Source organism: Megascapheus bottae, chromosome 5 (genome assembly GCF_031878675.1).
Source record: "Megascapheus bottae isolate mThoBot1 chromosome 5, mThoBot2.hap1, whole genome shotgun sequence".
Classification (NCBI taxonomy): Eukaryota; Metazoa; Chordata; class Mammalia; order Rodentia; family Geomyidae; genus Megascapheus; species Megascapheus bottae.
Window position 1 is genome coordinate 77830974 of NC_143513.1, and position 15778 is coordinate 77846751.

The 15778-nt window shown below is 44.7% G+C and overlaps 1 protein-coding gene across 2 annotated transcripts in view; it reads left to right on the forward strand.

The window, feature by feature from the left end:
• Clcn1 (chloride voltage-gated channel 1) overlaps positions 1 to 14617 on the forward strand; it is a 33073-nt gene extending 18456 nt beyond the window's left edge. Inside the window, exons 13-24 of one of the 2 annotated variants that reach the window (XM_090332427.1) lie at positions 365 to 434; positions 593 to 703; positions 2416 to 2629; positions 2869 to 3002; positions 5195 to 5439; positions 5501 to 5527; positions 5808 to 5925; positions 6207 to 6286; positions 6840 to 6878; positions 12571 to 12675; positions 12754 to 12840; positions 13197 to 14617. In XM_090332427.1, the coding sequence (XP_090188553.1) occupies positions 365 to 434; positions 593 to 703; positions 2416 to 2629; positions 2869 to 3002; positions 5195 to 5439; positions 5501 to 5527; positions 5808 to 5925; positions 6207 to 6286; positions 6840 to 6878; positions 12571 to 12675; positions 12754 to 12840; positions 13197 to 13568 (1602 nt within the window). In that variant the 3' untranslated portion in view covers positions 13569 to 14617. The remainder of the gene's footprint in view (positions 1 to 364; positions 435 to 592; positions 704 to 2415; positions 2630 to 2868; positions 3003 to 5194; positions 5440 to 5500; positions 5528 to 5807; positions 5926 to 6206; positions 6287 to 6839; positions 6879 to 12570; positions 12676 to 12753; positions 12841 to 13196) is intronic. The other variant, XM_090332426.1, reaches the window with a different exon arrangement.
• Positions 14618 to 15778: the final 1161 nt, after the last annotated feature.

Sequence of the window (15778 nt, forward strand, 5' to 3'; positions counted from 1 at the left end):
CTAGTCTACAGAGGTGAACTATCTGGACTGAGAATACAGCAAGTGAGAGTCCTTTGGGAGCAGTGAATGAGGGACCCTTTGGGTCCCTATTCCTTGTTTCAGGTTGCCAAAGGGAAAATATACTCAGAGTATGGTTGGTTCATGCTTACCATCTGGAAAACCGCTCTTACCCCAGAGCCGTGGGTGATTACTCACTCTAAAAGAGCCAACTATCTTGGTTCTAGAGAAAGACACACAGGAAGGCCTCTTGAAGGATTGGCCATCTCAGGCTTTCTGTAATGACTCTGGAAGCCAGAGGAAAGGGTGAGGGCAGAGTCGAGATGGTTTTCCTAACCTTTATTTTAACCCTCCTTTGTTCTTCTAGTTTTGGATGTCTATTGTAGCCACCACAATGCCCATACCCTGCGGAGGCTTCATGCCTGTGTTCGTGTTAGGTAAGCACCTTGCTGAGTGCTAAATTATAGGGTGGCCGAAAAACACTGGGATGGATGCTGCGCGTTTGGGTTCAGTTTTAAGACCCAAGGGCAGGTTTGCTTAAAAGCTTAGAGAATACCTGGACCTTGTAAAACTTCACCATTTATTTTCTCTCTAGGAGCTGCATTTGGAAGGCTGGTGGGAGAAGTCATGGCCTTGCTGTTCCCTGAGGGAATCTTATTTGATGACATCATCTACAGGATCCTACCAGGGGGCTATGCGGTGATCGGTGAGACACACTCCTCCCCTCCAGCAACCAAAAACCACATTCCCCAAATTCTAGCACACACTGCCAACAAAGCTCCATTCCAGACTATACCATATGGTCTCTATTTAATACTACATAATTCAACTTCCATTCAAATAATGAACCCTTGGCTCTGCCTCTCAGGAGTTTTTAATGGAACATCGGTGAGCCTCAATGTCCTCACGTGGCAAAGGGATTAATAGGGATTAAGTGGGAAAATAAGGTGAACTTAGTCTGAAATTTGTCTGAATGTTTTGGTAAATGATTTTTTTCCTTCCTTCTGAAGAATCCTGGCTCAGTATACTCAATCTGAGTTGTGGTATGGAATTATTCCACATTGGTGTGGAGTAAGAACACATGGAGAAGGACTGAGAAACTTGATCTCTAGGCTTTCCCTGCCACTTGTTACCTTGGTTACCCTGGAGCAAAAGAGTTGCCCTTCTGAACCTTAATTTCTTTGTTCTAAAATGACTTCTGAGATAGAGCTGTATCTAATAAAGTGATCAGTATTGTCTCCAGCATTATTATGCCCATTCCTTCCTTCGCCTCCTCAATAAAATCCTATAACATATAAGGCCAGTCCTTTCTTAGGTGAAGGAGAACTAACCCATTTTATAGCTCGGATGGTACCCAACTCTTCCATTCTCTTCCTTTTACAAAAATTTCATTTATAAATAGAAGTCTTACCTCTCAGATATCTCTCCCCATCCTCACTGGTGGACATTTCTCTGTGATGATTTCTTTTCTTTCTTTTTTTTTTTTGCTAGTCCTGGGCTTGGGCTCAGGGCCTTCAACTTTCTCAAGGCCAGAGCTCTACCACTTGAGCCACAGCACCATTCCTGGCTTTTTTTCTATGTATGTGGTACTGAGGAATCGAACCTAGGTCTTCATGCATGCTAGGCAAGCATTCTACCACTAGGCCAAACTCCCAGCCTGTCTGCAATGATTTCTATTGTATTCTGCACCTAATCATGTCATTCTTCCCTTTATTTCCCTTTGTAGAACTTTTACTGTTATGTGTTCACATTTGCCTTTCCCAACATTTTTTTGCACAAGATATCTCCCTCATATTTAGATAAGATATATAATTAATCCATAAGGAACTACCTGGGTGGATGAGAAAGCAACTAGGAATATGCAAGATAGATTCTATCTTCAGTGAACCTCTGGAATCATAATGTTTTAAATCTTCAAAGGATTTAGAAATCATTTAACAAAGGCTTCACTCTGTAGGAGAGAGCGTAGGATTCCCAGGGAACTAAGCTCTGTCTATACAGCTGAGACATAGAATCTGGACCTGATACAGGTCTTATTGCCCTCATTCCACAGGGCAATTCTTGGGGCTTCACTCTGTCCATTCATTAACTGTTGGCATCATAGCCTAAGGTAAAATGTTACCACTGGATTTTCAAATGTGCAATTATGAGTGATTCAAACTTCCGGAAGCAAAGACTAGATCACATTACAAATTAATATTTGAATACACACAAATATTTTTAGGACTTACTGAAAGCTGTAGGATTGTAGCCCAAGAGTGTTTGTCTGTGAGCCAGCAGTCTTAACTGGTTACCATGGGAGTGCTGGTACTGACCAGGACCTTGTCTCCCACTCTGTGCCATTCCCATCTCACCCCCAGGGACTATCCACACTCAAAATGGCAGCTCTAACCCTGCGACATGTTGTTGTCATTCCAGGAGCAGCAGCACTGACGGGTGCCGTGTCTCACACGGTCTCCACAGCAGTGATTTGCTTCGAGTTAACGGGTCAGATCGCTCACATCCTCCCCATGATGGTAGCTGTGATCTTGGCCAACATGGTGGCTCAGAGCCTGCAGCCCTCCCTCTATGACAGCATCATCCAGGTCAAGAAGCTTCCCTACTTGCCTGACCTTGGTTGGAACCAGCTCAGGTCAGGGGCACTAGCTGGAATTAGTTTAAATTGGATGGGAATTGTGAAATTCTAAAGTGGAAAATGAAGTTATGGTTCATGTCGGGAAACACTGCTTTCAATTCTTTCCATGATTCCATGTGATTACTAAGTACTGTAAATGACCAAGTGCATGGCATACCGCATGGGAAGAAGAAAGGGATAGGAAAGGCAGAGGCACATATAGTGGGGCTAACCCAGTATGCTTCCTTCTTCTGTAGTAAATTTACAATCTTTGTTGAGGACATCATGGTACGTGATGTGAAATTTGTTTCGGCTTCTTGCACATATGGAGAGCTGAGAACCCTGCTCCAGACCACCACAGTCAAGACTTTACCACTGGTGGATTCCAAAGGTCAGTGGAGAGAAAGGAGGCCAATGCCCTACTCCTAAAAAGGGGACCCAGATGAGGTTACATAGAGACAAGGGAAGCACTGCCACATGGGCCTGTTTTTAGGGCCATCTAACCTGCTATGTGAGGACCAGCTTGTGCTCAGTAGAGAATATGGTCTTCCTTTTTTTTTGGTCAGTCCTGGCTTGAACTCAGGGCATGACCACTTAGACTTTCTCAAGGCTAGAGCTCTTCACTTGAGCCACACCACTTTCCAGCTTTTTCTTTGTATATGGTACCGAGGAATCGAACCTGGGTCTTTGTGCATGCTAGGCAAGCACTCTACCACTAGGCCAAACTCCTGGCCCAAGAATATGGTCTTTCTTAAAGAAGGAAAAGTACAGCTGGAAGTACATGCATAAGAACACAGTAAAGAGAGAGAAAGAGACAGACACAAACACAGACACAGACAGAGAGAGACAGAAAGAGAGAAAAGAAAAAAGAAATACAGTAGAGTCCCATTCTTTATGGCAGTTCTATTCTATAAAATCTCCAGGCACATAGAACTAGCAAACATTATGCTAGACAACCACTCATAAGGAAAATATCACAATATATTTTTTGAGACTCTATTCACACTATTATTGTCAACACATAATTGTCGGTCAGTGTGTGACTGAGTTTTTGTGGGTTTCTGTTTCAGAGCTACTTTAGTCAGAAGATGTTGAATTATTAACTTCGAGCTCCCTGCCAATGACCTTATAATCATGCACTAATGAAGCTTACCCAGCACATGTTCTTATAAGACATAACATAACTTTCTCATGCTTAGCAACACTAGACACTATTCCAGCACTACTGCAGGGAGTACATTTTAAATGGAAAATCACCATACAGCCAAAGATGTAAAAAAAAAAAACAAAAAACAATCTGGCAGTAAATAGGCTACAACAAGAACACTTGTTCATAGTGTTCAAGCTGACAGGAGATAGTTGGGTACTGATTTATTTGACATGCACTGGGACATGTAGGCATCAGGCAGTCAAACTTTTGTCACTCAGGGCATGTCTGTGAATGACAGGAAACACAGCTCTTACAGTGATTAGAGCTTATAAATATATTTTAATAAGGCAAATTTACCAATAAGATATGCATAAATAGTATAAATTAACTATAAATCACAAGGCCTTTTCTACTTAACTAAATCATATGTGTTCTTTAATACCTAGCCTAAGGAGGAAAAAATATGCCCTATAGAGTAATGAATGTTTGAGTAAATAGCACTTTCGCATTTGTCTTCTTATCATCTTCCTTGCCTCCTTTTGGCACTTCATCCTGCTTTAAATCATCTCATATTGTGGCTATGTAGTTATGTCTTGTCTTTCTCACTAGATTGAGTATTCCTTTATAGAAGAGACTAAAACTTCTGTATGTCCAGAATTCTATGTATTGCCTGAATATTCTATAAATATTTCCCTCTGGCTTGAATTAGCACAATTGGGAAAATTTATGCAGGGCTTTTTGGAGCCATTAAAATTGAGAGTTTGGATTTCAGGTAATCAGAGCCTCTGACTTTCTCAAATTAGATTAGTTCAAATATTTTCCCTCAGTGCAGACCCCATCTAAGGAGCTCCCAAAGCAATGGCTCCCCACCAGATCTGATGTGTTATCATGAGCTGCAGGCTTAACAGTAAAATCATTGCAGCACCGCCGCTGCAACTTCATGGTCTTAAAAACATACTGAGACTGTTCGTTGTTGTAGCAGAATGCCTCCTTGGGAAAATCAGGCATCTGTTCACATCCTAGAAGGACACGGGATCTTTGTGTGATGAAATGTGAGGGGTAAAGGATGCTTTCCTTGTTTCTTTTGTAAGGCAGAACACATGATGCTTATAATTGCTTGTACACTGTTCTTTAACCCCAGTGTGTTCACATCTCAACCTAACTGAAGAGCTTTTCCTCCTTCATTTTGTTTGGATCTGGTTGATTAGACTATTTTAATGTTGAGTGCACCTATTTGCAAATATCTATGCAACGGTAGCATCCAAATAAGAACCCCTTAGCACCAAGAACTGTGGGGTCTGTGAGTGCTCCCTGGGTGAAATAGGGGGGAGTAAGGTTAGCCCTGCAGGGCTTTAGGGAGGAAGACAGCGGCTCTGAGCTCCTGATGCTAGAGAGTGTGGAACATGTGCTCAAGGAGCCCTGATGTCTCCCAGATTCCATGATCCTGCTGGGCTCAGTGGAGCGCTCCGAGCTGCAGTCCCTCCTACAACGCCACCTGTGTCCAGAGCGGAGACTGCGGGCGGCTCAGGAAATGGCAAGGAAATTGTCAGAGCTGCCCTACAATGGCCAGGCCAGACTGAATGGGGAGGACCTCCCTGGCATGGCGCCTCGGAGCCGGCCAGAATCCTTCGCCTTTGTGGATGAGGATGAAGATGAGGACCTCTGTGGGAAGACTGAGGTGACCAAGCTGGGAAAAGCCAACTGGAAAGGACAGAATGGAGCAAGGAGAAAGGCATCAGCAAGGGTTACCAGCCACACCCCCACCAGTTAGTGATGGCTGGGCTGGGCTGCACAGTGGCTGGGAGAGGAGAGGAGTGGGAGAAAAGTAGGTACAGAGGTTCTCCCTGATAAAGGTAATGCCAGACTTTGAGTAGAGCGCCAGAGACTAGAGAGGCCCCAAGAGATGTTAGTGTGTATGAGAATCCAGGGGACATGGGCATTCTGAGCTGTGGAGCCAAAGAGAGTTTCCCCAAGATCCTCTAATACGGGCAGTGAATTATCTAACAGCCTCTTCTTTGAGACTGAGAAATTTTGCTTTTCTTTTAGCTCCCTCCTCCTCTTCCTCCTCCTCCTCCTGTCTATCCTACTGCTCCATTGTCTTCTGAAGAACCTAATGGGCCCCTGCCCAACCACACACAGCCACCAGAAGCCCCAGAGCCCACAGGTGAAGATCTCCCAGCCTGCTCCTGAACTGGTACCCTGTGTGTTACGTCTGGGCTCGCCTTACCTAGGGGCTGCACCTCTGAGGTGGAGCAGGAAGGGGATGGCAGGAAGGGGTCCTTGCGGATCCATAGGACACAGTGCTGTCCCAGGGAGTCAGGACGTAGGTAGAAAAGAGGTATCCAATGGGGTGAGACACCCGTGGAGCAAGCCCTTTGGTGTCATAGTGCCAGAGGCCATCTGAGATCCTCTGGGCCATCCGCTCCTACTTTCCACCCCTTTCAGGTCAAAGAGGCTCCATCTTCCAGTGCCTGCTACATTGCTTGCTTGGCAGAACTCGCCCCATAAAGAAGAAAACAAGCCAGGTAAAGGGGACATGTTTACAGGCGGGTGGAAGGACTGAGAAACTGGTTCTTTGTCAGGAGGACAGAGTCCCTATTAAGAATGATGACTTCAGGACCTGCTGCATTAGGAATAAATATTCGAGCTCTGGGCTCCTGCTTGCTAGATTTTGGGCTGATGGTGCATCCTTCTGTGCAGAAGTAAATTTTGCCTTGCTGAGACAAAAAAAAAATGATGACTTGGACGTTGGTGCTGGTAGCTCATGCCTGAAGTCCTAGCTACTCAGGAGACTGAGAGCTGTGACAGCTCAAAGCCAGACGAGGCAAGAAAAGTCTATAAAACTCTTCTGTCCAATTAATGACCAAAAATTTTTAAGTGAAGGCTTAGGTAGTAGAGGACTAGCTTTGAGCAGAAAAGCTCAGGCCCTGAATTCTAGCCCTAAGACTGGCATCAAACAATAACAACACAAAGATAAGTTTGAACCAAGGCTTCTGTGGCCCTGTCAGGGGACATGATTACTGTTACCTGGAGAACTATGACTAGTATGTAACAAGCATGGTCTTGTGTCTTCTCTAGGACTCACTGGATTTAGTGGATAACATGTCGCCTGAAGAGGTAAGCTAAGAACAGCAGCTAAATAGGTTGTTATAGCCAGTGAAGTCATCATTACTTTTTTCCATACTTTCTTTTTCTTTTTTGTTTCAATTTTTTTTCTTTCTTTTAACTGCCAGGGTACTGTATAGAGGGGTTAGAGTTATATTAATCAAGTAGTGGGTGCACTACTTCTCACACATTGATATCCCCTCTTATGTTTTTGTCCCCATTTCCCTCCCCTCACCCCCTCCCAATCATCTTGTTTTCCCCTTTCCTTTCCCTATTTCAAATAAACATATATACAATATATCAGGTAACAAAGTCAGATAACAGTAACAATATGAGATTAACCATAAGGGCAAAAAAAGAGAAGAGAAATAACATAGTATATTAAGAATAACAATCACACAAAATAAAGATCTTGTTTCCATATTCTAGAGTTCCTTTCATTTAGTCTCATCATATATGACCTTATGTACCTAGGTTTCAAGCTATTTGTAATCCTCTTCTAGGAGAGTCCGAAACATGTACTAATTATTACAAATGAGGGAAACCATTGAGCCTATATTACTTTGGATCTGGCTTACTTCACTTAATGATTTTTTCCAATGCTTTCCATTTCCTTCAAATGGGGCAATGTCATTCTTTCAGATGGCAGCATAGAATTCCATTGTGTATAAGTACCACATCTTCTTGATCCAATCATCTACTGAGGGGCATCTGGGTTGGTTCCATATCTTTGCTGTGGTCAATAGTGCTGCAATGAACATCTTTGTGCTAGTGGATTTTGTATGCCCTTGTTTCTTGACATTTGGGTAAATGCATTTGGGTAAATGCTGGGTCATAGGGGAGCTCCATGTTTAGTCTTTTGAGGAATCACCATACTGCTTTCCAGGGTAGTTGAATGAGTTTACACTCCCACCAACAGTGTAGTAGTGATCCCTCCTGGCCACATCCCCTCCAGCATCTGTTGTTATTAGATTTCGTAATCATGGCCATTCTAACTGGAGTGAGGTGGACTCTCAAAGTTGTTTTGATTTGCATTTCTTTTATGTCCAGAGATGTCTAGCATTTCTTCGTGTGTCTATAGACCATTCTAATTTCCTCTTCAGAGAAATCTCTCCTTAAGTCTAGCCCACCTTTTAATGGAATAGTTGTTTCTTTGAAGATTTGTTTTGGAGAGATTCAATTTTATACCTGTAGATATATTTTAGATATGAGGCCCTTATCTGTTGTATGACTAGTGAAAATCTTCTCCCACTCTGTGGCTTTTTTATTTGAGTTGCTAGCTATGTCCTTTGCCATACAGAAGCTCTTCAGTTTAATGCAGTCCCATTTGTCCAAACTTTCTTTAATTTGTTATATTTCTGGGTCTTTATTAAGAAAGTTTTGACCTGTGCCAAGAAGACTTAGTGTATCTCCTATTCCTTCTTGTAAAGTTTTCAGCGTATCTGCTTTTACCTCATGGTCTTTGATGCATTTGGAGTTAATTCTGGTGCAGGTTGACATAGAAGGATCCAACTTTAGTTTTCTGCAAGTGCTTAAACAATTCTACCAGCACCCCTTGTTGAAGAGGCTGTCTTTCTTCCATCCTATTTTTTGACTTCCTTATCAAAGATTAGGTGGCTATGGGTCTGCGGGTTGATTTCTTGGTCTTCAGTTCTATTCCATTGGTCCTCAGGCCTGTTCTGGGGTACTGTTCCCCAGTATCAAGTGATTTTGATTACTATATCTCTAATAAAATCTAAAGTTTGGTATTGATATTCCCTCAGCACTGTTCTTTCTGCTAAAGATTGTTTTTGCTATACAAGGCCTTTTATTATTCCACATGAAACTTTCGATTGCGTCTTCTATTTCCTTAAAGAATGACATTGGGATATTGATGGGTATTGTCAGGATTACATTTTAACAGTGTTAATTCTTCCAATCCAGGAGTATGGAAGGTTTTTCTACTTCCTTCATTCTGCTTTAATTTCCTTTTTCAGATTTTTAAAGTTTTCATCATAAAGGTCCTTTAAATTCTTAGTTAATTCTTAAGTACTTTATTTTCTTTGAGTCTATTGCAAAAGGAGTTGCTTTCCTATCTCACTCTTCTTGTTGTTGGCATATAGGAAAGCAGTTGATTTTTTTTCACTTTTTTTGCCAGTTCTGGGCCTTGAACTCAGGGCCTGAGCATTATCCTCGGGCTTTCCTCAAGCCTAACACTCTACCACCTGAGCTACAGCACCATTTCCAACTTTTCTGTGTATGTAATACCAAAAAATCGAACCCAGGTCTTTGTGCATGCTAGGCAAGCACTCTACCCCTAGGCCAAATTCTTGGCCCTCAAAGCAGTTGATTTTTGAGGGTTAATTTTATACCCTGCTACTTTGCCAAAGTTTCAAATCAGCTCAAGCAACTTGGGAGTGGAGTCTATAGGGCTCTTTAAATACAGAATCATGCCATCTGCAAAGAGGGAGAGTTTCACTTCCTCTTTCCCTGTTTGGATCCCCTTTATGCTTGCATCTTGCCTTATTGCTCTGGCTAGGAATTCTAATATATTAAATAGGAGCGGAGAGAATTGGCATTCTTGTCTCGTTCCTGATTTTAGAGAAATGGCTTTAGCTTTTTGTCATTAAACATAATGCAAGCTATATGTTTGTCATATTTACAGCCTTTATTATACTAGGAATATTCCATGGATTCCTAGTTTCTTCAAAGCTTTTAGGATTAAGGGGTGTTGGATGTTGTCAAATGCCTTTTCTGCATCTATTGAGATAATCATGTGACTCTTGTCCTTGCTCCTGTTGATGTAATGAATTACATTAATTGATTTACATATAATCAGCTTTGCATCCCTGTGATGAATCCTGTTTGATCATAGTGTATAATTTTTTGATGGATTGTTGAAGATAATTCATCAGTATTTTGTTGAGGAGTTTTACATCAATGTTCATCAAAGAAATGGGTCTATAGTTCTCTTTCTTTGATGAGTCTCTGTCTGGAATAGCTGTGTTAAAATTTCAAAAGGAGGGGCTGGGAGTTTGGCCGAGTGGTGGAGTGCTTGCCAAACAGGCACGAAGACCCAGGTTCAATTCCTTGGTACCACATACATAGAAAAAAGCTGAAAGTCGTACTGAGGCTCAAGTGGTAGAACTATAGCCTTGAGAAAGTCCAGCAAAAAAAAAATTTTCAAAAGGAAAACATGCTGTCATGGAGCATGGAGGCTACTGCACTGAACCTGTCAGGCTTTGAAGACAGGGGGCAATGGAAATGTTAGGCAGTAAGGCTGGGAAGAAGTGTGAGCAGAAAGAAAATAATGGCAACAGATGCCTGCTTCCTAAAAGAGGTGATTATCGAGTCCATGAGAAAAAAAAAAAAGCAAATGCTGAGTCTATGTGTTTGTGAGGAGCAAACAGAAAGTAGAACAGTGATTGGCTGCCTGTTCAGAATGGTCCCTAGAGGTCGTAGAACAACAACAAAAGTCCATTAGCAACTATTCATGCAGTAAGAGAGTGCAGGCTGGCTGCGAAAGCTGAAGTGGTAGTAAAGCTCTGAAAGTTTGTAGCTGACAAAAAGCCATGCTGGATGCCATTATAAAAATACACATCTTACTGGACATCCAGAATAAATATATTCTAAAAACTAGGAGTCCTGTAAGCTTGGATGAAAGACGGTAAGTAGAAAGGAAGGAAAGGAGCCAGGCATCAGAGGGTCTCACTTGTCATCCTACTTACTTAGGAGGCTAGGCAGGAAAATCTATGAGACTCTTATCTCCAATTAACTACCAAAAAGTTGGAAATGGCACAGAAAAGCTCAAGGACAGTGCCCAGGCAAAGGGAGGGAAGGTGGGAGGAAGGGAAGGAAAGGAACCTTCTTCCCCTAGATACTCCTTGAAACACATAAAGAGGCATTCTGTCCTGTCCATAGCAGAATTAGCTGATCCATAACTGTATTTAAATATTTTGTGAGGTTGTAACATTAATAATATGTGTAAATATTTCTTATTCCACCAACAAAAGTGAAATACAGCTAGTGGATGGATCAGAAAGGCTATTGAATAATGGCTGGAAACAAAGTACAGCCAGGTATGAAAAGAAGATAGATCTTGTAAGTCTAGCTTATATCTTTCCTCAAAAAAGACTTAACTACCAAGTTCTGTGCTTGATATACTTTGGAGGGAAAAGATCCAATAAGAGTCAAAATGCAGCATATTTCGAGCGCAGTTTTCAGATAATAACCTTGGTGATACCAAGATGTTGATTTCTGACAAAAAATAGTATGGGGGTAGGTCACATATGGGAAATAGGGAAAGAATTCAGTTCTAAAAGAATTCACCGGAAGTCGCTGTTAGGATTTGTTTAAGTCTGTCTGTTATATCGAGTATACACACAGAGCTCTGTCCCAACTCATGCTCAGCTTACCACAACGACCAATACCACCATCTTCCTCCCCGCTGGAAAGAAGCTGAGGCTTCCGTCCATCACTGCCTGTGGAGCTTCAGACAGATGAGCAGCACTGCTGTCTCCAATTGTTCATCCGTAAAATGAAGATAAAGATGGGGATTGTTGAGGGGGTTCAGTGAGCTAACACATGTGAAGCAATAGAAGGCCCGTGACAGAAGACGTTGCTGGTGACCATTCTCTGAAAATTCTCTGCCCTGCTGTTACACAGGGGAAAGACAAAACTGGAAGCTGAAATGACCTTAGACAGGACCAGAATGACAGGGTGATGAATGCAAGCCATCGTACACCTAGGCCGAAGCCCTGTCTACCGCGTGCCTGCAAAGTGGTCATATTCCCCGCTGAGAGATGTATAAAGTGCTTATGAATCTTTAGGTCAGGAGAATGTGCGTTTAGAGGCTATGTGACTGACTGGGTCCAGAAATGTCAGTCAAGGACTGAATCGTGGAACAGATGCTTGCCTGTATTGATATTCTCTGAAGCTTAGAAGTACAGATTTAGACAAATAAGGAAAAGAAGAGGCTCAGTACAATGTCACTCAGAAAGTACTGATGGGTGAACTGTCTGTCAATTGTGGTAGCCAGAGACATGGTGCATCTGGAATCTTGGGGATCTGAGTGTGTTTATCTGAAGCCCAAAAGATAAGAGGATGTTTCTGTCACAGAATGAACAACAAACAGAAACAAAGACTTGCTCAAGTCAGCTAAGTGCCATGTGAAGATGGAAGTCTGCTCCAAGTCAACAAATAGTCTGGGAGCTTTGCTTACAAGAGGCGATTACCTGGTTTCCTCAGTCTTCAACAAATGACAACCGGCACAACATACTACTCTCCAGCAGGCGGAAGAAAGACAAACCGTGGCACAAAGCTGATTGTGACCAGCGCTCCATTTCAAAAAGATGGAAGCTGAAGCAGGAACGACACACAGTGTCGTCAGGCAGGGTCGGGAACAGGTGATGACAACAGCAGAGACAGTGGAAAAGGGCCTCTGAAGAACAGGAGGTCGTGTGACTGGAGCCAGGGAGTGGTGGGAAATTAGACTGCTTGTTTGAGGGCTCAAAAAAAAAAAAAAGAAGATGTGGAGGAATGGAAGAAGGAGCCCTGTTCTAGGTACCTGAAGGAGAAGTTGGGATTTCAGGTCTGATCAGGGAGAACAGGGATGGGACTGTCCCCTGGAAGAGTATCTGATGGTTCTTGCGTAGTGCAGGACCCAGTCACAGCGGTGGCAGAGGCCTCCGTGAGACTGGCAACATTCCTACTCTGCCCCCTGCAGATCGAGGTCTGGGAACAGGAGCAGCTGAGCCAGCCTGTGTGCTTTGACTGCTGCTGCATCGACCAGTCGCCCTTCCAGCTGGTGGAGCAGACCACCCTTCACAAGGCAGGTCCCCGCTGACTGCTCAGGGAGCAGAAGGGCTGGAAGGCGAGGTGTGAGCTGACCTGTGTTCTCCCCACCCAGACTCACACGCTCTTCTCACTCCTCGGCCTCCATCTTGCCTATGTGACCAGCATGGGGAAACTCAGGGGAGTCCTGGCACTGGAAGAGGTAATCTGAGGTGCTTTCTGAAAGTTTCTCCAGGAGAGCAAGACTGCAGAGCCTGTGAAGGCTACAGTCATTAAGGGGAGCAGGGGGCGGGGTGGGGGCTGCAGGTAGGAACCTGGATGGGCTAAACCAGAGTCACAGTGCATAGGCACAGCTTCTTGTCACGTGCCTGTTACTTCCGATTTGTATCTTTTCCCTTTCTTTCCTGTTGTCCATTTCTCCATTTCTCCCGCCTCCTGTTGCCTCTCAGTCTTCCATTCCTGTTTCCTCTTGTGTCTGTTCTTGTCTGTTTCTTTTCCATTAGCCCCATCTTTTTGCTTTTCCATTCTCAATCTCTTTCTTCTCCCTATCTTCCTTAGCTACAGAAGGCCATCGAGGGCCACACCAAATCTGGGGTGCAGCTCCGCCCTCCCCTTGCCAGCTTCAGGAGTACAACTTCAACCCAGAAGAGACCTGGGGGTCCACCCCCTCCTGCAGAGGGCTGGAGCCTGCCACAGGATGGCCCTGGATCCCTTGCAGCAGAGGACTTGGCTCCTGCCTCCCCAGAGACCCCTGTGCCACCCTCTTCCCCCGAATCCCCTCAGTCCTTGGCTCCACCCAAGGCAGAGGGAGAGCTGGAAGAGCTGGAGCTGGTAGAGAGCCCAGGGCCCGAAGAGGAGCTGGCTGACATCTTGCAGGGCCCCAGTCTGCGATCTACTGATGAGGAGGATGAGGATGAACTAATCCTATGACCACCAATCCCCTCCCGGGTCCTCCTCATGAGGTTTTTAGGGCCCAAGCCAAAGGGTACACTGGTGTGCAGCAGACTATCCCAGACTTGGAGAGCTTATACTATATCTTGTCCTTTCCAGGGACTGTTAAATTTCAGAGTGATCATCTTAAAGGAGGCATCTTGGGCAGGGAGGGTCCCCACAGAGAAGCAAAAGCCCCTTGCTCTCCCGTAGGGCTTTCTGGTTTTGCTTGCTGTGTGGATGGAGTCCCCAGCCCCCTCCCCTCCCCACAATTCCCAGGGTTCTTGACCCAGTGCTGTTCTGGCTTTGTCTGACTATCCTTCCATTTCAGTGGGGCAGGGGTGAAGGGAAGTCCAGAATGACTGTGGCCCACTGGAGGGGAATGTGGTACCACTGTGTGTCTCCACACTGTCCAGAGCTGCTTCTCTGGGACCCTAGACCCCTGTCCACCTATGCCGCTCTATTCTATCAGGACTGCTCCAGGTCAGGCTCATTTCTAGGGCAGGAGAAGCCAGCTGCACACCCCAGCCTCTGTCCTCGGCTTCAAGCACTAAAATGTGGATAAGACAACTGTCAGGTGCTGCTGCCTGGAAAAGACAAGGTGACTGAAGGCTCTACAAGGAAGGTGTGGGCTTTTATGGCCCAACAACGATGGCCATGTTGTACTGGCTGAAAGCCCTCCTGCTGCCCATCCCAGATTCGTGGTCCCTCATTACTTCCAGCTAGCCACAAGATCACACATCTCCCCTTTCCCCTCTGCAGTGACCCACTTGTCCCACTCTGCCCAGGAGCGATTCCAGCAGTGGCAGCTCCTGGGAAGAAGCAGGTTCCACCAGGCAGGGATCGCTCACACCCAAGGTCCTCCTAGAGTGGCCCCTCAGTCCTCCTGGGGTGGAGAGTCGGGTGCCCTCTTGGGGTGGCAGACTTGGGGCAGTCACAATCTTGTCCTCTCAAATCAGCATCAGGAAGAATGGTGGCTGTGGCCCATGCCATTAGCTTGTCTTCCACAGAAAGAGGGGCCATGTGCTCTGAGCCTTTGTACACACCCAGCTACCCGCCCCCCCCCCATGGTGTGTTGTTGTTGTTGTCATGAGGCTTGAACTCAGTGCCTGGATGCTGTACCTAAGCTTTTGCACCCAAGACTAGTGCTCTGCCACTTTGAGCACAGTGGCACTCCCAGTTTTCTGGTGGGTATCTGGAGAGTCTCATGGCCTTTCTGGCTTGGGCTGGCTTTGAATCTCAATCCTGAGATCTCAGCCTCCTGATTAACTAGACATATGCCACCAGTGCCCAGTCCTACACTCCGGGCTTTTTATTACTCCCTCCTTGGATACCTTGCTTAGTTCTGCAGTTGTGCTTTCCATTTAGCATTTTTTTTTTTTTTGCCAGTCCTGGGCTTGGGCTCAGGGCCTGAGCACCGTCCCTGGATTTTCTCAAGGCTAGGGCTCTACCACTTGAGCCACAGCACCACTGCTGGCTTTTTGCTATGTATATGGTACCGAGGAATCGAACCCAGGTCTTCGTGCATGCTAGGCAAGCACTCTACCACTAGGCCAAATTCCTGGCCCCTCCATTTAGCATTCTTATCCTGTCACTGTACACTGTACACTGTGTCTAGGCCCAGTGTCCTCTAAGCACCCCACCCCCCTCCAAATAAGACACTCACAGTCAGAGGATGCCACCACATTCTGTTTAGTGTCATTGAACACAGCCTCTGGCCCTTCCCAGCCTCTTCCCTTCCATCTCCCCAGGCTAAGAGATGTTGAGGCCTGGGCAGGATTGGCAGTGAGCATCCAAGCCCATGCCCACATGTATATAATCTATAATATTTATATATATATTTATATAGAATTCTCTCTGTAATATATGTCATAGAGTCTCTCTTGGCCTGGGGTGGGAATGTCACATTAAGAAAACATGCTAAGACTGGCCTTAAAAAAAATGGCTATTTCTCAGATCTGGAAGACAGAAGGTGGGATATGTAGGTAGGACAAGGAGAAGGTAATCTCATCCACCAAGATTCCCTCCTTAATAAATACAAGGATAAGAGGGAAGGGTAGGGGGATGGAAGGGAAGGAATGGAAGTTTGGATTTTCATTTAATAAAGTCAATTGAAAATGAAAGTGCACCCCCCACCCGTAAAAAATCATTTTCCAAGAGCGGTTTCATTCACAGGAATATAAAAACAGCTCTGCTCTAGAGCTGCTGTA